The following is a 24,566-nucleotide window of genomic DNA, read 5'->3' as shown; positions in this document are numbered from 1 at the left end:
TGAATCCCCTAAATGATCAATTCATGTGTGTACTGCAGCAGAACTCAGTGCTGAAATTGCAACGACTGCCACCATGGTAATCTTAAAGGGGTCATATGATGCGATTTCAATTTTTCCTTTCTCTTTGGAGTGTTACAAGCTCTTGGTGCATAAAGAAGATCTGTAAAGTTGCAAAGACTAAAGTCTCAAATCCAAAGAGATATTCTTTATAAAAGTTAATAGTCAACCACGCCTACCTAAAACGGCTCGTTTAAACACGCCCCCACATGTCTACCTCACTATGTGGGAAGATTTGCATAACGCCGCCCAAATGTTCACGCAAAGAAAGAAGGCGTAACTTTTATTCTCACTGTAGTATTGTTGCTGCCGCCATGTCGTGAAGTTTCGTTGTGTGTTTCGTTGTGAAAGCGAAACTACGACAGTCTGGCGCTTCTGACTCACAGCCTTTAAGTACGTTTTTTATTTTTAAATAATTTGCGAGTTTTGAGCAGTGTAGAGTAAATGATGTACATTATGTGGAAAATAATGTGGTTTTTTTTACCTTAAACCGCATAAACACATTGCATTACACCAAATACACAACATCATGTTCTTTTTAGCAACATCATATGACCCCTTTAACGTTTTGGAGTCTTGCGTGTTTAGTATCCGCTATTTTTGACCAAAGTAATACTACAGCAACCAAATACACATTACATTCAACAATTTTAACAAAATCAATGTTGACAGAGGCATTGTTTATTTTTGAAAGTCTGCTTCACAGAGCATGTTCTTGCAGTGTTGCCATGTCCACTTATTATCAGCGTATTTGGCCTTATGGTTTCGCTCATAAAGCGATCCAGTTTATGGTGCAGGTTGCAATATTTTCTCTTATTTCCAATATAAATCATTTGGATTTATTTAGGTTTATTTTTTACTTGTTCTTGTTTGCTGTTTTTTTCTAGCAAGACCTGGCAACATATGTAAGTCAAGGTGCTAGGCGTATCTGCTTCCCTGTGACTTTCTTGCACTGTGCATAAAGCAGAGCGACATATCTAGTTCAAACACATCATTAACATCTAGTTGTTCTCTTCAGTTGTATACAAACTGCGAAGAAGTTTTGTAAATGTGGTTGTCACTACCGTAAATTACTGAACTGTGTGGACAGATCAGGATTAGGCTTTAAAGGATGAACTGACAAGTGAGTTTGGCTGCAGTGTGTACGTGGCCCATATTACTTCATGAAGTTGTGTAAAGCATGCTGCTGCAAATATCATCTAATGCCTTTTATTATTTATTCTTACCCCAAGTGACCACAGTATATAGAATAGAGCTTTTTTTTTTCTTTTCTTTTTTTTTTGCTTGAGGAGCCCTTATTTTTGAAGATGTTTTATAAAAAATGTTATCACAGTAAAGTGGTGAGAAAACTAAGTATAAGAACAGGTGATTCTGAGAGGACTGTTCCGCTCACAGTTTCTGGGTGAAGTTTTCAGGGAAGACTCCTTTAGCTAGGAGGTTTTTATTCTGAAGCCAGTGTGACTCTTTTACGCCCATTAACCAGCCATCATCCTGCGCACACAAACAAAAAGACAATGAGTCATTGTCCGATTGTATGTGCATGTATAAACATGGGTGCCATGACTGACCTCTTCATCTGGGTTGGCAAAGGGAAGCACAAGCACAATGTCACCAGCCTTCAGATCAAGTTCATCGCTGTCTGTTGCTCCATAGTCATGCATCACTTTCACCTACCAAAAATCATGTTAGTAAATTCTCTCTCTTTCTCTCTCTCTATGTATATATATATATATATATATATATAAGGTATATATACAGTGCTGCTTGAAAGTTTGTGAACCCTTTAGAATTTTCTATATTTCTGCATAAATATGACCCAAAACAGAATTAGATTTTAAATAAAACAGGGCAAACACTGACACCTGATAGTCATCTCACTGATTGAAAACACCTCTGAACAGATGGACTCTAGTTTCACCTTCAAATTAACAGCTAATCCTAGAGATTCACATACTTTTGCTACTCACAGATATGTAATATTGGTTCATTTTCCTGAATAAATAAATGACAAAGTATATATTTTCACCTCATTTGTTTGATTGGGTTCTCTTTGTCAACTTTCAGGACTTGCATGAAAATCTGATGATTTTTTGGGTTACATTTATGCAGAAATATAGACAATTCTAAAGGGTTCACAAACTTTCAACAGCACTGTATGTATATATATATATATAAATATATACTGTATATACACCACCAGTCAAAAATGTGGGCTTAGCAAACTTTTATAAAAGGAAATGAATACTGCTATTTAGAAAATATGCTTTAAATTGATTTTAAAAAAAGTGTCAGTAAAGACTTTTACATTGTTACAAAGAATTAAAATGTCAATTTCATATAAAATTTCTAATCATCAAAGAATCCTGAAAAAAATATTACATTTAGCCATTTAGCAGACACTTTTAACCAAAGTGACTTACAAATGAGGACAATGGAAGCAATCAAAATCAACAAAAGAGCAATGATATGCAAGTGCTATAACAAGTCTCAGTTAACCTAACGCAGTATATGTAGGAAGGTTTTTTTTTTTTAAATGATGTAATAAATACAAAGAAAACAGATAGATTAGAAAAAGAATAGAGCAAGCTAGATATATACTGTATATACACCACCAGTCAAAAATGTGGGCTTAGCAAACTTTTATAAAAGGAAATGAATACTGCTATTTAGAAAATATGCTTTAAATTGATTTTAAAAAAAGTGTCAGTAAAGACTTTTACATTGTTACAAAGAATTAAAATTTCAATTTCATATAAAATTTCTAATCATCAAAGAATCCTGAAAAAAATATTACATTTAGCCATTTAGCAGACACTTTTAACCAAAGTGACTTACAAATGAGGACAATGGAAGCAATCAAAATCAACAAAAGAGCAATGATATGCAAGTGCTATAACAAGTCTCAGTTAACCTAACGCAGTATATGTAGGAAGGTTTTTTTTTTTTAAATGATGTAATAAATACAAAGAAAACAGATAGATTAGAAAAAGAATAGAGCAAGCTAGTGTTAGAGGCCTTTTTTGCTTTGTTAATTGTATAATAAATCAAAAGAAAACAAATAGACAGAATACAAAAAGAATAGAGAAGCTAGTGTTAATTTTTTTTTAAGAAAACAAGCCGTTAGTATTATATTATTATATATATTATATTAAGCAGAACAGCTGTTGTCAACTGTAATAAGAAATGTTTCTTGAGCACCAAATCAGCATATTCAAATGATTTCTGAAGGATCATGTGACACTGAAGACTGGAGTAATGATGCTGAAAATTCAGCTTTGCCAAAATAAGAATAAAATTATTAATATTAAAATATAGAAATCATTATTATAAATTGTGTGTGTGTGTGTGTGTGTGTGTGTCTGTGTGTGTGTGTATTAGTGTTGTCAAATCGATTAATTGCAATTAATCGCATCCAAAATAAAAGTTTGTGTTTACATAACATATGTGTATGCTGTGTATATTTGTTATATGTATATATAAATGCAATATACGTATAATATATACAATATTTATATATGATTTATATTATACATAAATATTAATATATATTACATATATTTAATGTATATACATATAAATATACACAGTACACACATATCTTATGTAAACACAAACTTTTATTTTTGGATGTGATTAATTACAATTAATCAATTTGACATATATAAAGGTTGCGTTTATTTGGTCAAAATACAGTAAAATACAGTGATATTGTATAATAATATAATATAATATAATATAATATAATATAATATAATATATACTACCATTGTAAACCTATGGGATCTTGGGTTTTCAGTGCATCTCACCTTATAGAGAACAGATGGAGGAAGCTCTGCATCTGATGAGCCATTTGTCACTGTTGGCGCTTCATTCTAAATACAAAGAATAAAGAGAAACACCTTAATTACACCTGAGCAACTCAACAGAATAAAACAAACCTGCTATATATAGAAATGTACACAAAAAAAACGGACATTTAACATGACCACAGTGGAAACCTGCCACAAACCACCAAACAACATGATCTACTTCTGAGCCATCCTAACTCTATGACATTACTCCACAATACAACCACGATTAATCTTGTTCCTCTTACACTTTGAAGCTCCTCCCACTGAGGCGGCTCTGACTCCGCCTCCCAAGCCTGAGCCGCACCACTGCCCCAGTTTGTATCTGCGTCTTGCATTTGCCCTACCTGGGACCCTTCCTCGCCCCAGCGCACTGCACCATCGTCGTCCCAGTCTGGCTGTGCAGGAGCAGCTGTTTCACTGCTCCAGCCTGACTGCGCAGACACGCTGTCCTGCTCATCCCAGCAGGGAGCTTCATACGGCTGTACGGCAGGAGCGACCTCATCCTCCCACTGAGGAGCCTCATACGGCTGCTGGCCGTAAGTCTGAGCGGCAGCTTCTTCATCTGAGTCCCACTGCTGGGAGGGGTCTGCAGCAGGGGTCTGATCAGGCTGGGATGGGAAGGAAGGGTCGCCAGGATTGTTTGTTGGATTTTGGGAGGTAAAATAGATGGCGGGAGAAAAGGCCAGGCAATATGGCAAAAGGTGCAAATAATTAGCAAGAAAAAGGGAATAAATGAAGTAGGGCTGCACAATTAATCGAATTTCTAATCGCGATTACAATTACGGATGCCACAATTACGTAATCGTTCAAAGTCCACTTATGTTATTCTGAGAGCTTAAGATGTGTTTTTTTCTTTCTACAGGTCATCTTAAGGGGTTTTCCATTGTTTTAATTTTAGTGTTAGTATAACATTATAATACCATTCAGATTTTTACTTTTTTTATTATTTAAAGAAGAAACCAATCCAATGTACAGTTGACATTTGAGCCTTAATGCTATAGAAAAGCAATAAAAGTTTTTCAGTTTGAGTGTTTTCAGCTTATTTATTTTCATATAAAAATATGGCATGCAGTTGCTTCAAACAATGGTATAAACATCATTCAATGTAAATTGTGATAATCGTAATTAATAATCGCAATTACAATTTCAAGGGAATAATCGACAATTATGATCTTTGCCATAATCGTGCAGCCCTAAAATGAAGGTGAATTACTGTTCATTCTAAACTCCCCAAATGGTTATTTTAGTATTATTTGTAGTTTTTTATTAATATTTTGAATTAGCTTTTATTTTTAGACTTTCAATTTCAATTTTAATTACATTTTTAGTCATTTTGTTATGTCATTTTTATTCATTTTTGTTTATTTCATTTATTACTATTTAGGTTTCATTTATTTTTATTTCAGTTTTAGTTTTTACTTCATTTCCAGTTTTACCATTTCAACTTAAACTAAACAAAAATGAGAAATGTTGCCTTGCAACTAACTGAAATAAATTTAGACTTTTCATCTAAATTTATATTTATATTTTTACTTAGGTTTAAGACCCTGACAATTACAATACATTATTAATTTAATTTAATTAATTACATTTTTTACAGTATAAATCTTGTAAGTCCAAATATATGGCCGAAAAGCGAGTGAAATCTGTTATTATATTTATTTATTTATTTATTTTATTATTAATATTTATTATAAATTTATAATTAATATTATTATATTATGTTATTATATAATTCACCAGATAGCAAGATTCACACACACACACACACACACACAAACCTAAATAGAGGTGCATGTAAACCCCTGAGCAAAGCATTTTTTTTGTTCTTGTGTCTGTAATGGACGTCTGTTTTCAGCTCAGAAATCAACTGACCTGACCTGGCTGAACATGAGACATACTGTGACTATTAAAACTACTGGATGCGGCTTAACTTTTGCTGAACGTCTGTTTGTTTGTGTGTCAATTCAAAGACTGTAGAAGAATTTCATCCAAAAGCCCCATCAAATGGTTATTTCTGGCTCTTTGAGTGCAACCCACTGCCATGATCAATCAGACCACAAGAATCACAAAGATTAAGTCAAGAGGGATCTGATCCGTCACAAGAGTGCCAGCACAGCACAAGGTCTTCTTACCTCCAATGAAGCCTCCTTCCATGAGGCAGCACAAAATGAAAGAGTGAGATAAATGAGGCCCATAATAAGAATGCAAAGTACGTCCATCACTATGACAATAGTAGGAAGAGAGCTCTCATAAACCCCACTGACAGGAGCTTATGCTCATAATAGTGCTTTTTATTACAGCAAACATGAGAGGAAAGCATTCGTTAAAGGTGAAGTGATATAATAGTGGATACTGGAACACCATGTACAGGAGTAAGAAGAAAATTAATATACAGTAATATTCACAATGAATAAGCCCAGACAGAATCTATAGACTGCATTTTTGCTGACATTTTAGGGGAAAATCGATGGAATTCAGTGGAGTGAATATAATCACGGTAAAATGTGTCAAACAGAGCTGAGAGTAATACAATACAATTAGTAGCTGACAGCAAAGAGAAAGTAGCCAAAATATTTGTTTATACACTACCATTGAAATGTTTGGGGTTTGTACATTTTTGTTCTCTTGTGCTCACCAAGGCTGCATATTTTTGATCAAAAATACAGTATAACTTTAATATTTTGAATACTAATATTATTTTAAACAACTCTTTTCTATGTGACTATATTTTAAATGTAATTTATTCCTGTGATGCAAAGCTGCATTTTCAGCATCATTACTCCAGTGTCACATGATCCTTCAGAAATCATTCTAATATGCTAATTTGCTGCTCAAGAAACATTTCTCATTTTTATCTATGTTGAAAACAGTTGTCCTGCATAATATTTTTTTGGAAACTGTGACATTTTTCAGGAATCTATGAACAGAAATTTCAAAAGCATCATTGCTCGATAAAATTATTTATTTTGTTCAAATAAATCGTACTGACCCCAAACTTTTGAATGGTAGTGTATGTTTTATTTATTTTTTGTATTATTTATTTTTGTCTGTCCCTGGACCTTGTTTTGGGAACTAGTAGGAAGCAAGTTCACATGCATCACATGCGAGCAGTTAATGTGTTACATGCTGAACCAAAGTGGCATTTCAGATCCCCAAAACTCAAAGGGGAAACATGCAGAAATTTCAATCCACTTCAAAACTCAAGAGGCCGAGCTGTTGCATGCATCTTAGATGACACAGCATGTGCTGAACTCAGAACTGCATACTACTAGCATACTCTTACTACTTTTACCATATATTTCTATAGCAGAAATAGTAATAGCAGTATGTGGTTCCAAATTCAGCAATGGTTTTGCTTGACTGTGAACCGTGACCTTTACCCTTTGCCATCCTGACTGGTGGGCTGGAGCAGCACTGAATGCTTGCCGAGCATCCAGATCTAAATCCAGCGGACTACACACTACTGGACCATTACACTGCTGTGCACAGCACAAAACACCAGCTTTACTACAGCAGTGACAGTATTTAGTGGAATCACTGGTTTGCAGAAACAGAAGATGGTAATGCTGACAAACTCAAGAGCCAGTGATACTTCAGTTGAATGAACAGAAAAGAGTTAATAATAAGATGACAACAGTCACATTTAGGGTGAAAATGGAGGATGAATGTGCTCACTAAGGATGGAGATGATATATAAATGAAATGGAGATGACGCCAGGAAGAGAGTGCTTATATAAGCAGGGGAGGGAGGGAGTCATTTGACCTCTGACCTGTGGCTGGGTTGAATTGTTAATGTCAGGCACCACTGCATCTTCAAGCAGGTTAATGATGATGTCCTGTTTCACCTCCTGAGATGAAGCTGGCCTGGGCGGCCGTGACACCGGCGGTCCTTCTCTGGACTGCCACACCAACACACACATGCAGATACACACAAGCAGGAGGAAAATACATAACACACTGAGGGTTAAAACACCAAATCACAACCGCTTATTGTTAGTTTTTATGTGTGTAACATGCTTTAAGTTTGCTTAAACACACTCATGTTTACCTAATTATCTACAAATCAGACTCGATTGTAAGGCAGTGTTGTTATTGTTAACTAAAACTACTAAAATAATATAATATAATATAATAATATTAGATGAAAAACGTAACTAAATATAAATAAATGAAAGCAAAAGAATTCTTTGAACATTAATAAATACTATAATAGTATATAAAAACAAATAGCTCAAATAACAAAAAGCTGAAATAAAAGAATGTATATTTTTATAAATGTATTGACAATGAAACAAAATATGTTTGAGCTCTGGAACTAAAGCTAAAACAGAATTAAAAAGAAATGAAAGCTAAATAGAACTATTAAAACGAATGAAAATGACAAAAGAACATAACAAAATTCCTAAAACTTAAACTAAAATTTAAAAATATGAATAAATACTATAATAGTATATAAATAACTCTAGAATGACACTGTTGTAAGGTTAATTATAAATACTGGTCTAACACTGCCACTTATAGAAAACGTTTATCATATCACATACGTATTCACATGGTTATGTCCAGTTTTTTTAGGAGAACAAAAATCAACATTCTCTCCTATCAGGAGATTCATCACTTATTTAAAAACGTATTTAAACCCCATTGCAATGTATAAATGTATAAAAAAAGGGCTTGGTTTTATTTCTGCTTCTTTAGTTTCATACATAATGTAAGACATTATAAACAAACAAAACACAAATACATAACCATAACATAGAGCACATAAAAACATCAGCTCTCTCACAGTACCTTTGCTGGTGATTTAGGGGCGTCTGACCCAGACTCTGAGAGGTTGTGATTGGCTGCTTCTTCACTGCATGAAAAACACATACTGGTAAATAAATACTACACGTTCATGAGTGTCTTGACTGAAATAGATCACTAGGTAGCAGCAGAGATCAGTGTTAATACTGCAGGCAGATTGGTTTAAATCACTACCATGCACAATTACTGCGTTTCAAAGACATTCCAGACATGCAGTTCTATTTTTTGTGTCAGCATGTACACACGGCCCCGTGCAAGCAGTAATTTTCAATAACAAACAAGTGTTAGTGCATTTTTAATAATTCAGCTGTGATTTGCACCAAAAATTCAATTTTTTGTTTTATTTTACAAATGGAGGAAAAACATACGCCTCTCAACAAAACATTGGGGGGTTTTTTCCATGTAAAAAATAAAACAGCTGAATTTCTAACGTCATTAAAAAGATCTACACACCAAAACGAGATATTTTATGAGACGAGAGAGCGTGGTGTAAATAACCTTGTTCAAGTGCATCTTTAATGCAATTAATGTTGCATAAACACACACATAAAACATAAGAGCTGTTACCTCTTTCCAGTGCTTGCTGTCGTGAGACTTTTTCTGTGGATTATTTGGGGGTGCATTGGTTTAAATTACAAGGAAAACAAGAACTCGCACATCTGTGTGCTAAACTACAGGAAACCAGAAGTGTCTATACAGACAGGAAATATCCCAGGATAAAAGCACTCACTTGGTTAGACGCTGCTCATCCAGTTTGGTCATAATATCACTCAGATTCTGGTTCAGCTGTGTGTGAGAGAGTGCAACATACCCTGGTAACTAACAACAATAATCTCATTTATCCCTTGTTAATAAGGCTCTTATTATTGGCTCACTTTGCCCATGTCCCTGTGAAATTTTTCCTCCAGGCCGGCAACGCTCTGGAATGTGTTAACATACAAGCCAACACGACTGCAGGGAGAAAGAGAAAACGACAAGTCAACATCAGTTCATTTAAAGGGGAAAAAAATGTTTTAGCTCACCAAAAAATGTATATTCTGTTATGTACTTGTCATGATGTTATTCAAATCATGCAGCTGTTTTTTTTTCTGTGGAACACAAAAGAAGAATATTTGCACCACTTTTCATATAAAGACAGTTCATTATGATCTCTCAAACTCAAATAACAATGTAAAAGTATCATAAAAACAGGACTCATGCTATATTGCATGACTTAAGCCATACAGGTCAACAGCTTAGGGTCAATAACACCCTATTTATTGAAAACAAATTACACTTTTAATTAGCAAGAATGCATTAAATAAAAAAGCGACAGTAAAGACTTTAATGTAAATGTAAAAATAATTACAAAGCAGTTAAAATATTTCACAATATTACGTTTTTTACTCTTTTTAATCAAACAAAGGTAGCTTTGTGTGAGGAACAGAAATTTAGGACAAAAATTTAAGTCTTTCTCTCTGTTGTAGATATTGTATTTATATTGCATTTTTGTCCTTTTTGTAGCTTGTCAGATGTGATCGCTTCGAATTGTTATTATATGGAAAAGAGATGTGTGAAAATATTACAAAATTATCCTTTTGTGTTCCACAGAAAAAAAAATAACAGCAGCACATAAAGTTTAGAACAATGTGATGGTTATTCATTTTTAGGTGAACTATTCCTTTAAGATGAATAAGAGAGATCATGGCAGGATGAATAGCTGGTTATTACCTGTCCCACAGGGTGGGAAGTTCCTCCTGGAGATCATAATTGATCTCCTCAAATACCTTCTGAGCTCTGCCCAACTCTTCCTCAGCCTAAACACACACAAACACATCAACACACATGGTCATTAGGCTAAACACATGATAATTTATGAAAATACATATACAAAGAATTATGCGTTCAACTCTGCATGAATAGACGGTGGACAAATGGACCCTGTGATCTGATTCCTTTCTACTGGAATCTGCAGAAAGCATTTAAAACAAACATAAAACATTTACTCACCGCATGTAATTTCAAACTGTATTACTTTATTTTGTATAACACAAAACAATCAACTATCATTTTTTATGTCATACATACAAAAGCATGAAGTAAATACACCTGAGGAACACAGATGCTACATGAGGAAGCCACGCTGTGAGTGGGTGTGGACTGTGAGTAGGTGGGTGGAGTTATGCAGATTAAGGGAGGGTTTACAGGCTGAGTGACAGATGAGTCACCTGGCTTCTCGAGAGGTTAGTTTGAGCGATTTGGTGTGCTGTGATTATTCCCTGAGCCCAGCCGGGAGCAGCCTTCTCCACCAGAGCCAGAGGCTAGACGTGCAGCAAAGAGACGGCGACAAACACACTCAAGTGCTGATGTTAGCTCACACAAATCTCATCAAGCAAGATAACAGCTTGTGCAAATGCACACATACACTAACTCAAGCATATAAATTGACTGCAATACATGAATTACGTATTGTTATAGCAATAAGCTGGTTAGTTAACAAGGTTTAAGGACAAAAAGCCAGACGGTACAGCATACATTAACAAGCTGGAACGAGCATCCGGTACCTTGGCAATTTTGGCCTCATCCTTTTTCTTGCTTTTCTGTATAGAGGCAAAATGATGTCTGGCACTGTCAAAATCTACCAGCTTCCTTTCACGCTTAGCGATGCGAGTCTGCAGAGGGAGTCAGAGAGTCACAAGTCCATCTAACACAGCAGTAACTAACTACTGTAAATAGATAATGGCTGTAAATGGTTCCCAGGGTGTTGTTATAAGGTTGTGAGTGTTGCTATGTAATGCATCTGCATGCTGGTGTCTAGATATGGCCAGAACCCTACTTCCGTGTAAAGCCCTATTTGAGCAATAATTGTTTCTCATGGGGATGGAACATCGTTGATAAAAGTCATGCATTCGTATGGTGATTTACATCATGATGCTACAATTGAGCTGTTTATGTTGTCAGTCAAATGATTGTCAGCTATTAACAAAATGTCTGTTATTGATTGGATTGCTCATATTTAATTTAATGACAGGACAATAATTTATTTTATTATTTAAATATTTTTTAAGTATTTTAAAAATAGGATAATCAATGCACTATAGATTAAATGGCTTTCAGTCTTGCATTTTAGCTCTCAAATTGATGTTATTTTTAAAATGTGGAAATTAGCAAACTCATATTTACCAATCGGCCAATAGTTGTTTGTTAAAATCGGTATCAGCCAAAAAAAATTCCTATTGGTGCATCCCTAATAATGACCCATTTCAAAAATTATACATGATTTTGTTTTCTTAACAGCTCCTATTCATTGGAACTGTGATTAAATAAAATCCTTGTAAACATAAAAGTGTCCATATTTAAAATGCATGCACATTACCGCAAAGCACAACCATTACTGTACAGTGCTTGGCAGCGATCAAAAGACATTTACAAAACCACTTTTCGATTGATCCCTTCTTGTAAACTCAGAGATGTGGATTCACACCACAATTAAATTACCACACAACCTTGGTGTTTGTCAAAAAACAGTAGGTAATTTAGCTGGGAATTTTCACGCGGGTGAAAGAATGTTTTCTTTCTTTCTGAAAGAAAACATTCAGAAAAAACATTCTGAATTTGGACAGCAATAAAATCACTGACTAGTTCCTATAAATGTTGAAATGCTTACATCTACCACTTATTAAAGCAAAAACAAACCTTTATGTCTGGAAATTGAGCCAAATATGTGTCCATGGAAATGAGGGCATCGTCCACAAGCTTCTGGTGGAAATCTTGCCACAGGAGGTCAGTGTCCTGTAAAACAAATGTGATCAGACACATACAGCAAGACACATACTCTCACGCTCTCTCTCACACACACACTGACAAACCACTGATGACAAGTCTAAATATATGTGTACAGAACTATTCTAAAATAGAGTTCACTGCAGTGGCACTACTCTAGCATCACCAGCACCAGCTCTAGACTAGACCGTCATGTTTACCTCCAGATTATTATCCATTTCTTTCTCTATCATCTCCTTTACTCACAGAGGGATGGGTGAGTGGAAGAAATCAAAGAAATGTAGAAAACACAATCAATTTGCAGATTAATAAGTCAACAATGATCTAAACATCAGTATGGACAGCAGCAATCCTTCACTTGCATACAGTCTTAAAGGAATAGTTCACCCAAAATGGAAATTTGCAGGTTTTTTTTGTTGCTGAATTTACTCACCTTCAGGTCATCCAAGATGTAGATGAGTTTGTTTCTTTATCGAAACAGATTTGGAGAAATTTAGCATAACATAATTTTTGCACCAGTGGATGCTCTGCAGTGAATGGGTGCCGTCAGAATGAGAGTCCAAACAGCTGATCAAAAAAAAAATCCACACTTTTGTTTTGTTTTTATCAGCTGTTTGATTCTGAAGAAACTCATTTACATCTTAAGACGGCCTGAAGGTGACTACATTTTTAGAATATTTTCATTTTTGGGATTTAGAATTAAAATATACACTGCTGTAAGATTTGTAAAAAAAAATTTGAAATCTCTTATGTTCACCAAGGCTGATTTATCTGATCCAAAATACATTAAAAACTATAATATTGTGAAATATTATTAGAATTTAAAATAACTGTTTTATATTTGAATACATTTTAAAATGTAATTTAATCCTGTGATGCAAAGCTGAATTTTCAGCATCATTACTCCAGGCTTCAGTGTCACATGATCCTTCAGAAATCATTCTAATATGCTGATTTGCTGCTCAATAATTATTTTATTTTTATCAATGTTGGAAACAGTTTTGCTGCTTGATATATTTGTGTAAACTGTGATAATTCTTTTCTCTCAAAAAAAAAAAATTATATTCAAATGCTGGCAGATTTTGGTATCTTAGCACATCTGGGATAAGTATGAGACTTGATTAAATTGAATCTAGTCTCCTATGATCATTAACATTTTCCTCTGGCTCTTCTGAAGACAAATTTAAGGTTACTGTGGCCCTTTTGCATAGTATGTGAGAATCAAGAAACAACTGACATATTAAAGAGATTTTACTTTCCTATGAGATTTCTCACACTGAAAACACTAATGTCACACAATCCAGACAGAGTGTTTTGCTCTGCCAGTGACTTCCTTACACACCTCTGTGATGGAGTCCACCTCCTCTTTGCCAAACCACTCAGGGTCGTACATTTCTGCCAGACAGTCCTGCAGATGCTTCGAACACTCGTGCATGGCTGCGGAAAAAAAAAACGGATCAGCTAAGAGACAGTCATTGACACAGATGACTGCTCAATCACTCAACCAAACACACATCTTTCAGAGAAGTGAGAACTGCTGTGGGCACAGAGGAGGAAGCTGAGGCGATAGGGTTGTGCATTGGGGCAGTACACTAGAGTCTGATGTAAAAGGAAGAAGGCTGTCTGCTTACTTTACAATTCTTTAATGTACTACCACTCACCAGTGGTTAAAGTGGTAGTTCATCCTTAAATGAAAATGCTGCCTTAAAGATTTGGCACTAACATTTTGTCAAACATACATGTTACAAGGAAGAACAAAAAACATGGGGCGAGTAAATGATGACAGTGTTTAATTTTTAGGTGAACTATCCCTTTAAGAGCAAACCAGTATGGCCAGACCTGAAAACACTTTCCACATGTTTACAACCTAGAAAGAATTTGTGACTCCCTTATCTGTTACACATGGAGGCAGGTACAGCTATAGATGCAGGACTGAGTATGTTCAGTCACAATCTTCTGTTTTGCTTTTAGAGAAGTTCCTGTATTTTATCTGAGAGAAGGCTGCATTTAAATACAAAGGTGCATGATAGAGTGATTGCACATTTGGCTCTACTTTTGCCAAATGACCATACTGAACAGATGCTTTTTTTAAATGTTTTTGGACATGATTGTGTTTGCGTTTTCTTTAAAATTGACTAGATTAGCTTTCTCTAAATTATGTCACATGCCACTACAAAGGCATTAAAAGCATAGCTCACCCCAACCCCACCAAAAAAAGAAAACTATGTCATCATTTACTCACCTTCAAGTCATGTAAGAAAAATGTTATGACTTTCTTTCTTCTATGGAACATAAAAAATATATTCAATGACTTTCAAAGAAAGTCAATGGTTACCAAAATATATTCTTTTGGGTTCCACAGTGGAATGAAAGTCATACAGGTTTGGAACAACATGAGGGTGAGTAAATGATAATTGAATGTTAATTAAACTTTCGTTGATCTCTTTAATTACAATATATACACAGACACACAATTAGAGTCTTACTTTTCACTGCCGCCATATATGCCTTCAAGTCTTTCTGCAATTTGGTGCCATCAGCCTGCAGATATAGACCAGAGAGAAGAAACCACCACTAGATATTTAAGAACTACGATGAGGGTTAGAGGTCAAATGTCAAGGCAAGGAGTATATTAAGGAGGGGGGTCAGAGATGGTGAAGGTTTAAGGCTCTTACCAGCTGCTTGTTAAATTTGACCACTTCCTCCTCAAATGCTGTGTCTTTTGTTTCATCCGCCTTTCCCAACTTCTGTAACACCTATCATAGAGCAACACAAAACAGGCAACATCATACATACACATACAAACACATATGGTCCACAACTTCTGCTTTACTGGTTTGCAGGCCAGGCTTTGTGTTTGTGGGGACCAAGGCGAGAATTTACAAATATCATAATCTAACAACACCAAATGTAACAAGTGGTTTTTCTTTGTAATGAAAGCGCTAAAAAAAAATCACATTATACGTAATTTGAATTCATGTAAAGAAACAACAAATGAAGAACTATGGATAATGGTGAGTCAGATTTCTCTGGTGATTTCAAATATGAAATCCAATTGTAAGTTTAGTGAACAGTTTTGGAGAATTTCATGCTTCCCCATTCAAAGACATAGGAGTTGCACTTGCATGCCCGAGAGGCGTTTCAAAGATGGCCGCCGAGTGACATGACTTGTATTAAAGGGTTAGTTCACCCAAAAATGAAAATTCTGTCATTAATTACTCACCCTCACGTCGTAAGACCTCCGTTCATCTTCGGAACACAAACATTGACACAGATGACTGCTCAATCACTCAACCAAACACACATCTTTCAGAGAAGTGAGAACTGCTGTGGGCACAGAGGAGGAAGCTGAGGCGATAGGGTTGTGCATTGGGGCAGTACACTAGAGTCTGATGTAAAAGGAAGAAGGCTGTCTGCTTACTTTACAATTCTTTAATGTACTACCACTCACCAGTGGTTAAAGTGGTAGTTCATCCTTAAATGAAAATGCTGCCTTAAAGATTTGGCACTAACATTTTGTCAAACATACATGTTACAAGGAAGAACAAAAAACATGGGGCGAGTAAATGATGACAGTGTTTAATTTTTAGGTGAACTATCCCTTTAAGAGCAAACCAGTATGGCCAGACCTGAAAACACTTTCCACATGTTTACAACCTAGAAAGAATTTGTGACTCCCTTATCTGTTACACATGGAGGCAGGTACAGCTATAGATGCAGGACTGAGTATGTTCAGTCACAATCTTCTGTTTTGCTTTTAGAGAAGTTCCTGTATTTTATCTGAGAGAAGGCTGCATTTAAATACAAAGGTGCATGATAGAGTGATTGCACATTTGGCTCTACTTTTGCAAAATGACCATACTGAACAGATGCTTTTTTTAAATGTTTTTGGACATGATTGTGTTTGCGTTTTCTTTAAAATTGACTAGATTAGCTTTCTCTAAATTATGTCACATGCCACTACAAAGGCATTAAAAGCATAGCTCACCCCAACCCCACCAAAAAAAGAAAACTATGTCATCATTTACTCACCTTCAAGTCATGTAAGAAAAATGTTATGACTTTCTTTCTTCTATGGAACATAAAAAATATATTCAATGACTTTCAAAGAAAGTCAATGGTTACCAAAATATATTCTTTTGGGTTCCACAGTGGAATGAAAGTCATACAGGTTTGGAACAACATGAGGGTGAGTAAATGATAATTGAATGTTAATTAAACTTTCGTTGATCTCTTTAATTACAATATATACACAGACACACAATTAGAGTCTTACTTTTCACTGCCGCCATATATGCCTTCAAGTCTTTCTGCAATTTGGTGCCATCAGCCTGCAGATATAGACCAGAGAGAAGAAACCACCACTAGATATTTAAGAACTACGATGAGGGTTAGAGGTCAAATGTCAAGGCAAGGAGTATATTAAGGAGGGGGGTCAGAGATGGTGAAGGTTTAAGGCTCTTACCAGCTGCTTGTTAAATTTGACCACTTCCTCCTCAAATGCTGTGTCTTTTGTTTCATCCGCCTTTCCCAACTTCTGTAACACCTATCATAGAGCAACACAAAACAGGCAACATCATACATACACATACAAACACATATGGTCCACAACTTCTGCTTTACTGGTTTGCAGGCCAGGCTTTGTGTTTGTGGGGACCAAGGCGAGAATTTACAAATATCATAATCTAACAACACCAAATGTAACAAGTGGTTTTTCTTTGTAATGAAAGCGCTAAAAAAAAATCACATTATACGTAATTTGAATTCATGTAAAGAAACAACAAATGAAGAACTATGGATAATGGTGAGTCAGATTTCTCTGGTGATTTCAAATATGAAATCCAATTGTAAGTTTAGTGAACAGTTTTGGAGAATTTCATGCTTCCCCATTCAAAGACATAGGAGTTGCACTTGCATGCCCGAGAGGCGTTTCAAAGATGGCCGCCGAGTGACATGACTTGTATTAAAGGGTTAGTTCACCCAAAAATGAAAATTCTGTCATTAATTACTCACCCTCACGTCGTAAGACCTCCGTTCATCTTCGGAACACAAATTAAGATATTTTTGATTAATTCTGAGAGCTCTCAGACCCTCCCATAGACAGCAATGTAATTACCATGATTGTCCAGAAAGGTAGCAAGGAGATCGGTAAAATAATCCATGTGACATCAGGGGTTCAACTGTAATTTTACGAAGCTACGAGAGTACTTTTTGTATGTAAAGAAAACAAAAATAACGACTTTATTCAACAATTACTCTCCAAAATGGCACCAGGGTGACGTGGAGGAGATGAATTGTTGAATAAAGTCGTTATTTTTGTTTTCGAAATTTGCTATATTCGTAGCTTCGTAAAATTACGGCATGAGGGTGAGTAATTAATGACAGAGTTTTCATTTTTGGGTGAACTAACCCTTTAAAGGGACTTTGACTGTACCAGGTTAGCTGTATGAAAACCATAAAAGGCCTACAGTCACTGTGTCCTAAACAGATGAGACATGACAAAGCGACAAGCAAAGACAGTTATCTGTACCATGTTTATCTGAATTTCTGTCAAACTAATGAACTTGTTTATTAAATCAAATTTTTTATTATTATTATTATTATACATTGGTGTCAGGTTTAACCACATATAATTGTGATAAAATCATCGGCATGACATTACTGCTTTAATAACTTCTTCAGCAGCTGTCGAACATTTTGCAGGACATAGACTTTTGATTAATTCATCTGATTCACGATTTTTAATGCATTTTTCCTTTTAAACAAATGAAAAGCGCAGTCTTAAGAGTGTAGATGTGCATGTGTGTCTTAAAAAGGTGGCAAGAAACAGGGTCTTAGATCCCCGGCCACCACAAATGGTGCTTTCAGTATCAGTTCCATGTTCCTCTTCCCTATGAAGAACGCTGACATACAGTAACTGTTCATAAAAAATGAAACTTATTCAAGGAGGCTCCCAATGAGTTCCCGAGAGTGTGTCATTGACTGAACTTTACTTTCTTGCCATGCACACATACAAACACCTGCCAAAAGTTCAACGAATGTCCTTTTATTCCATACAATGTTTCCATTATACAAGACATAACTATTTCCTAGCAGATTTTACTATGCACATTCCCTTTAGTTCAGATTGCCCTACTTCCTGTCCAACATGTATGAGGTAGTGCTTGAATCCGGTTCTATTTATTCAGAGGTCATTTCCTTTTCCTTCTGCTCCCCCATATCAACTCCTGTCGGCATATTAAACATGCCATGCCATTTGTGACCCAAAGAGATTGGTCTCCGTCAGCCTGACACGGCCAACAGTATAGCACATCCTTATGACGTCTGCTTCATAATGTCAAAAGATTCACGATGAAAGGATGACGTTTCTCACATTTTTATATTTTGAAATGCTTTCTAAAAAGTTTAATATGCAAAGACAACTATAAGTAAGCCATCTGAATGCTAATATAAAAAACCGTTTGGGATGGGTCTGTCTGACTAATGGAAGATGGAATTTTCACTTCTCTACTACTAAAAACTACCTAGAGCAACATCAGTTTCAATAGATTGCTGCACATAACAGGAAACTTTGTGCATTCTGTTCATTTTTGTAACAAATGATATAACTTAATAGAAAAATACAGTAAGTTCCAGAGAAGTTCCTTGTCTAGCAGAGCAAAAGAATTCAATAAAGCTCGAGGGGAAATCACAGTAACCACTAATCTCCCACTGGCTTTCTCTTGGCCTATATTAATAAAGGCCGTGTCAGCTGTGCTCTTCTTGAAGAATGTATGAATGTGTATTACTGTGCAGGGAGTGTTTGAAAGCTGATCCTGAATGCATTGCAGCAGGACCCCTCCCTCGAGCCCCCTGACATCCTAAAATACAGCGGCCTGCATCTGTGCCATGATGACCTGTGCTCCCTGTGCAGTAGAGCAGATCTGGGATGAAGGCATACTCAGGCATTCTCTCTGACTCAGAGGTCTTCCAGGAACACTGGATATGACTGTACTCACTGAGCTAGTGGTCGAACGGCATGGATTTTTCAATAGCTGACGAGATATCTTGAGAGCAAGTGGTTGGTGAATGGTATGATAAAATAATACAGAATTTATAAGATAGAAGATGATTTGTGTCACTCACTACTTACTCAAAATTCACTTTCAATTTTCTGAAATAGAGCAATATCCACTAATATGACTGTCAGTAAATTTTGTTAATACTGAGTTTTGTTTATGAGTCAAGCAGATATGGTTATTGGTCAATTAAAAAAAAAAAGATTATTCAATTAATCAGGCTGGCTAGTATATCAGTTATTTGGTCTGTATCTTCTTGTCTTGAAAGTTAATGGGAATACGCTACTATTCGAAAATTGGGGGTTGATGAGATTTTTTAATGTTTTTGAAAGTTTCTTATACTCACCAAGGCCCTATTTATTTGATCAAAAACACATTAAGACAATAATATTGTGAAATATTAATACAATTTAAAATAATCTGTTTTAATATTCTATTAAATTCTATATTAATATTGTAAAATAGGCTATAATTTAATCCTGTGATTGCAAAGCTGAATTTTTAGGATGATTACTCCAGTCTTCAGTGTCACATGATCCTTCAGAAATCATTCTAATATGCTGATTTACTGCTCAAAAACATTTCTTATTATTATTAATGTTGAAAACAGTTGTGCTGATTAATATTTTTGTTGGCAAACCCTTTTTCCAGGATACTTTGATACATACAATGTCAAAAGAACAGAATTTATTTGAAATCTATAGAAACATAAATGTGAGCCTGGACCAGTCTTAAGGGTCAACATTTTTTTTTTATTGAGATTTATACATCATCGGAAAGCTGAATAAATAAGCTTTCCATTGATGTATGGTATTGTTAGGATTGGACAATATTTGGCCAAGATACAACTATTTGAAAATCTGGAATCTGACGGTGCAAAAAAATCTAAATATTGAGAAAATTGCCTTTAAAGTTGTCCGAATTAAGTTCTTAGCAATGCATATTACTAATCAAAAATTAAGTTTTGATATATTTACAATAGGAAATTTACAAAATATCTTCAATGGAACATGATCTTTACTTAATATCCTAATTTGGCATAAAAGAAAAATTTATAATTTTGACCCATACAATGTATTGTTGGGTATTGCTACAAATATAGCTGTGCTACTTATGACTGGTTTTGTGGTCCAGGGTCACAAATGTCTTTGATGTCACTCTTTTGATCAATTAAATGCAACCTTACTGAATAAAAATATTCATTTTGAACTAGCGATGAGTCGTTAGTGAATGATTTGAATCATGTTTTTTGAATCTTGAAAAAATGTTTTGTTATCTTTCCTAAATCAAAACACGGGTGCTGATAAAATTGGATGCTATGCAGCTAATCTGCTCTGTTTATACAAGTTGTGTGGTGTGCAACTTCACCCAAACGAAGCACTAATGGGAAGATCGCATCATTCTGCCAACTTCACTGTTGAATTTCATGCAACTAAATGAACTAATTTATTCTTTTGAGAGAAGGAAAAATATTTATTTTCAATATCCAAATTCCTTGAGCACATCCACGTGCATTCTTTGATCATACTGCGCATTAGGAAATCATTATAATGCCGCCAAAGATAAATTATGAGAAACATAAACGATTAGTTCACCTCCAGAGTCCAAAATTTTTATTCATTTGTCATGTAACAGACGCACAATGAAAATCGTTGATTAATGACCCATCACAAGCACAAACGGTTTTAAAAGCACCACAAGTGATACATTCTTTAGGAAGTTCTATTCTGAGAGCACTTAATAAATTTATAACCGTAAACAAAGGCATTTCCTATGAAAAATACAAAAATATCCTGACTTTCTCAACTTTTGTTCAGTTACACTTCTGCTCTAGCTTCTGTACTCTTTTGATTTACAATCGAAACTGCTAATTTCCTGTATGGTTCCTCATTTGGAAGCTGCCTTGCATAATGTGTCCGTGTCCTAAAAATGGCTTAAATTAATGTCTGTTCGTATGGCTTTAGAAGACTAATATAGTACACAAGTCATATGAACTGCTTTTTTGTCCTTTTTGGAATCTCTGGACACTGTATACTTCAATTGTATATGAGCAGCAGGAACGTTTTTCAAGTTGTCTCCTTTTGTGTTTCACAGACAAAAAGTCATCCGGGTTTTGAATGACATGAGTAAATGATGGCAAAATTTTCATTTCTGTCATGACCACTCTCGGAGGGATTGGCATGGTAATGTACATGACAATGTTAATGTATTTGGTCTTGGCGGAATATCCACAACATGCTGCTGTGAGCATGTAAGAAATATTGCTGCTGCAAATATAACATACATGAAATAACACCCCATATAGCATACATGAATCACCCCGTAGCAGATCTATACAGGTGGAGCTGGGGAAGGTGGAGGGTTTCTCTGTATTTACAGCAGAACTATTTGTGAATCAGCATGTTTAATTAATACAGCTCTGATCAACCAGTGCCAACCATTTGTCCGGCAGCTGTTAAGATTCCTAAGTGTGTGTGAGCGAAACATTCGAGCAACTGAGAGGCAAGTTTATACTAATTGATGCAGTTATATCTATAAAGATCTGACGCCATACAACTGCAAATTCATTTTCTCTTTCCTCTACAACAACATAGACTTTTATTGATTTACATAAAGAAGGCTTTTTAGCTTCAAAATGCCCTGAAAGGTTTTGTCAGACTGAGCTATATTTCTGGGACAAATCTGTCTAAAGTAAACACACACCCACATTTCTGCTGTCTCATGGGAGTGGCAAGCGGATGGGCTTAATAAGTGTGTCTGTGGAGTCTTAACTAACAGGTTAAAGGAGCTTACAATGAGAGAAATTTAGCAGTAGCCTGTAGTATGTGCTTGTGCGAAATTATGACGGCATTCTCTCAAGTATAAACCAAATGTCACTTCATCTGTATTTTATAAAGGCCCTGGTCTTTACTTCTGGTCGATATGTGCTGGTGTTCAGTTACAGCCCCAAAAATACCCCAGACCACAGCCGCTGGCATTCACATACACCACGGTTTGTCGCACAAGGGGTTTCTGGGGATTAGCTCACAGATATATTTCTGTCATGACAACTCTCAGAGGGATTTGCATGGTAATATACACATGACAGTGTTAATGTATTTGGTCTTGGCGGAATATCCACAACATGCTGCTGTGAGCATGTAAGAAATATTGCTGCTGCAAATATAACATACATGAAATAACACCCCATATAGCATACATGAATCACCTCGTAGCAGATCTATACAGGTGGAGCTGGGGAAGGTGGAGGGTTTCTCTGTATTTACAGCAGAACTATTTGTGAATCAGCATGTTTAATTAATACAGCTCTGATCAACCAGTGCCAACCATTTGTCCGGCAGCTGTTAAGATTCCTAAGTGTGTGTGAGCGAAACATTTGAGCAACTGAGAGGCAAGTTTATACTAATTGATGCAGTTATATCTATAAAGATCTGACGCCATACAACTGCAAATTCATTTTCTCTTTCCTCTACAACAACATAGACTTTTATTGATTTACATAAAGAAGGCTTTTTAGCTTCAAAATGCCCTGAAAGGTTTTGTCAGACTGAGCTATATTTCTGGGACAAATCTGTCTAAAGTAAACACACACCCACATTTCTGCTGTCTCATGGGAGTGGCAAGCGGATGGGCTTAATAAGTGTGTCTGTGGAGTCTTAACTAACAGGTTAAAGGAGCTTACAATGAGAGAAATTTAGCAGTAGCCTGTAGTATGTGCTTGTGCGAAATTATGACGGCATTCTCTCAAGTATAAACCAAATGTCACTTCATCTGTATTTTATAAAGGCCCTGGTCTTTACTTCTGGTCGATATGTGCTGGTGTTCAGTTACAGCCCCAAAAATACCCCAGACCACAGCCGCTGGCATTCACATACACCACGGTTTGTCGCACAAGGGGTTTCTGGGGATTAGCTCACAGCTACAGCCTGTCTGCTATTCATAGCCCAATCCACACACTGCTCTATAGCTCTATGAGGACGGACAGGTGTGTGGGTGGAGTGCGGAAGAGGGGTGTGGCTCATCCTTGAGCTTTTGATTGACAGGTCGCCTGCCCAATCAGAGCAGAGGTCAGGGGAAGGCTAAGGACACTTCCTTTGGGTTTCTAATCTGAGAAAAGGAGGTGGTTGTAACTTTGCACCAATCTCTTGTCCTCCAGGGTCATTATGCGACTGGACACTTCTGGAATGTTTCTAAAAAAAAAAAAAAGGATGGGTGACTCAAGAATAACCTGCCTTGATGTTCCAAATTAGTGACAAACATCATCTAATGACAGACAGGTGGATGTGGGAGAAGCGAAGAGTGAGAAAAGATAGAGGAGAGTGCAGAGATGTGGGCCATTTGCCACTAGAGTATCATGGTTAACTCTCCTCTACCTGGCCGAGTTTCAGGGGGGAAGAGGAGACTGTGACCTTACCTCAAAGCAATCACGCTGATGGCCAGCGTATCACTTAGAAGGAGTGTACACACACACACACACACACACGAATACACACATACAGATTCTTTTAGAGTGAGTCCAGCTTTTCACACTCCGAAGAGGTAGAGACAGCTGAGGACTTGAGCCACCGTGAAGTACACTAAATGCAACTAAAACAAGTGCTGACAAATAATATTTAGGCCCATTATAAAGCCTACAGACAAAAGCAATCTGTCCAAAAACGTATTAAATGGATCGTTCATGCAAAGATTAAAGTTCCGTCATAATTAAGGCAACATAACAAACAGTAGTCACTATACTCCAACTTAAAGGGGTCATATGATGCGATTTCAATTTTTCCTTTCTCTTTGGAGTGTTACAAGCTCTTGGTGCATAAAGAAGATCTGTAAAGTTGCAAAGACTAAAGTCTCAAATCCAAAGAAATATTCTTTATAAAAGTTAAGAGTCAGCCACGCCTACCTAAAACGGCTCGTTCTAACACACCCCCACATACCTACGTCACGATCTCGGAAGATTTGCATAACGCCGCCCAAACGTTCACGCAAAGAAAGAAGCCGTAACTTTTATTCTCGCTGTAGTATTGTTGCCGCC

The 24,566-nt window shown here is 36.0% G+C and overlaps 1 protein-coding gene across 6 annotated transcripts in view; it reads right to left on the bottom strand.

The window, feature by feature from the left end:
* Positions 1–568: 568 nt before the first annotated feature.
* The window catches only part of LOC107752094 (myc box-dependent-interacting protein 1-like), a 27,466-nt gene continuing 3,468 nt past the window's right edge, over positions 569–24,566 (bottom strand). The window contains exons 2-19 of one of the 6 annotated variants that reach the window (XM_016567956.1): positions 16,945–17,025; positions 16,756–16,810; positions 13,822–13,916; positions 12,680–12,715; positions 12,393–12,488; positions 11,261–11,368; positions 10,925–11,017; positions 10,428–10,513; positions 9,593–9,668; positions 9,448–9,503; positions 9,285–9,317; positions 8,703–8,766; positions 7,682–7,810; positions 6,044–6,058; positions 4,253–4,516; positions 3,864–3,929; positions 1,626–1,727; positions 569–1,548 (exon numbers count right to left, since the gene is read on the bottom strand). In XM_016567956.1, coding sequence (XP_016423442.1) covers positions 1,447–1,548; positions 1,626–1,727; positions 3,864–3,929; positions 4,253–4,516; positions 6,044–6,058; positions 7,682–7,810; positions 8,703–8,766; positions 9,285–9,317; positions 9,448–9,503; positions 9,593–9,668; positions 10,428–10,513; positions 10,925–11,017; positions 11,261–11,368; positions 12,393–12,488; positions 12,680–12,715; positions 13,822–13,916; positions 16,756–16,810; positions 16,945–17,025 — 1,557 coding nt within the window. In that variant the 3' untranslated portion in view covers positions 569–1,446. Of the gene's footprint in view, positions 1,549–1,625; positions 1,728–3,863; positions 3,930–4,153; positions 4,517–6,043; positions 6,059–7,681; positions 7,811–8,702; positions 8,767–9,284; positions 9,318–9,447; positions 9,504–9,592; positions 9,669–10,427; positions 10,514–10,924; positions 11,018–11,260; positions 11,369–12,392; positions 12,489–12,679; positions 12,716–13,821; positions 13,917–14,965; positions 15,021–15,154; positions 15,285–16,755; positions 16,811–16,944; positions 17,026–24,566 lie in introns of those variants that run through there. The other 5 variants (XM_016567952.1, XM_016567957.1, XM_016567954.1 and 2 more) reach the window with 5 other exon arrangements.

This window comes from Sinocyclocheilus rhinocerous, unplaced genomic scaffold, assembly GCF_001515625.1.
Source record: "Sinocyclocheilus rhinocerous isolate Xijiao unplaced genomic scaffold, SAMN03320098_v1.1 scaffold2306, whole genome shotgun sequence".
Classification (NCBI taxonomy): domain Eukaryota; kingdom Metazoa; phylum Chordata; class Actinopteri; order Cypriniformes; family Cyprinidae; genus Sinocyclocheilus; species Sinocyclocheilus rhinocerous.
The sequence above is the reverse complement of the archived record's forward strand: the minus strand, read 5'-3'. Positions and strand labels throughout refer to the sequence as shown.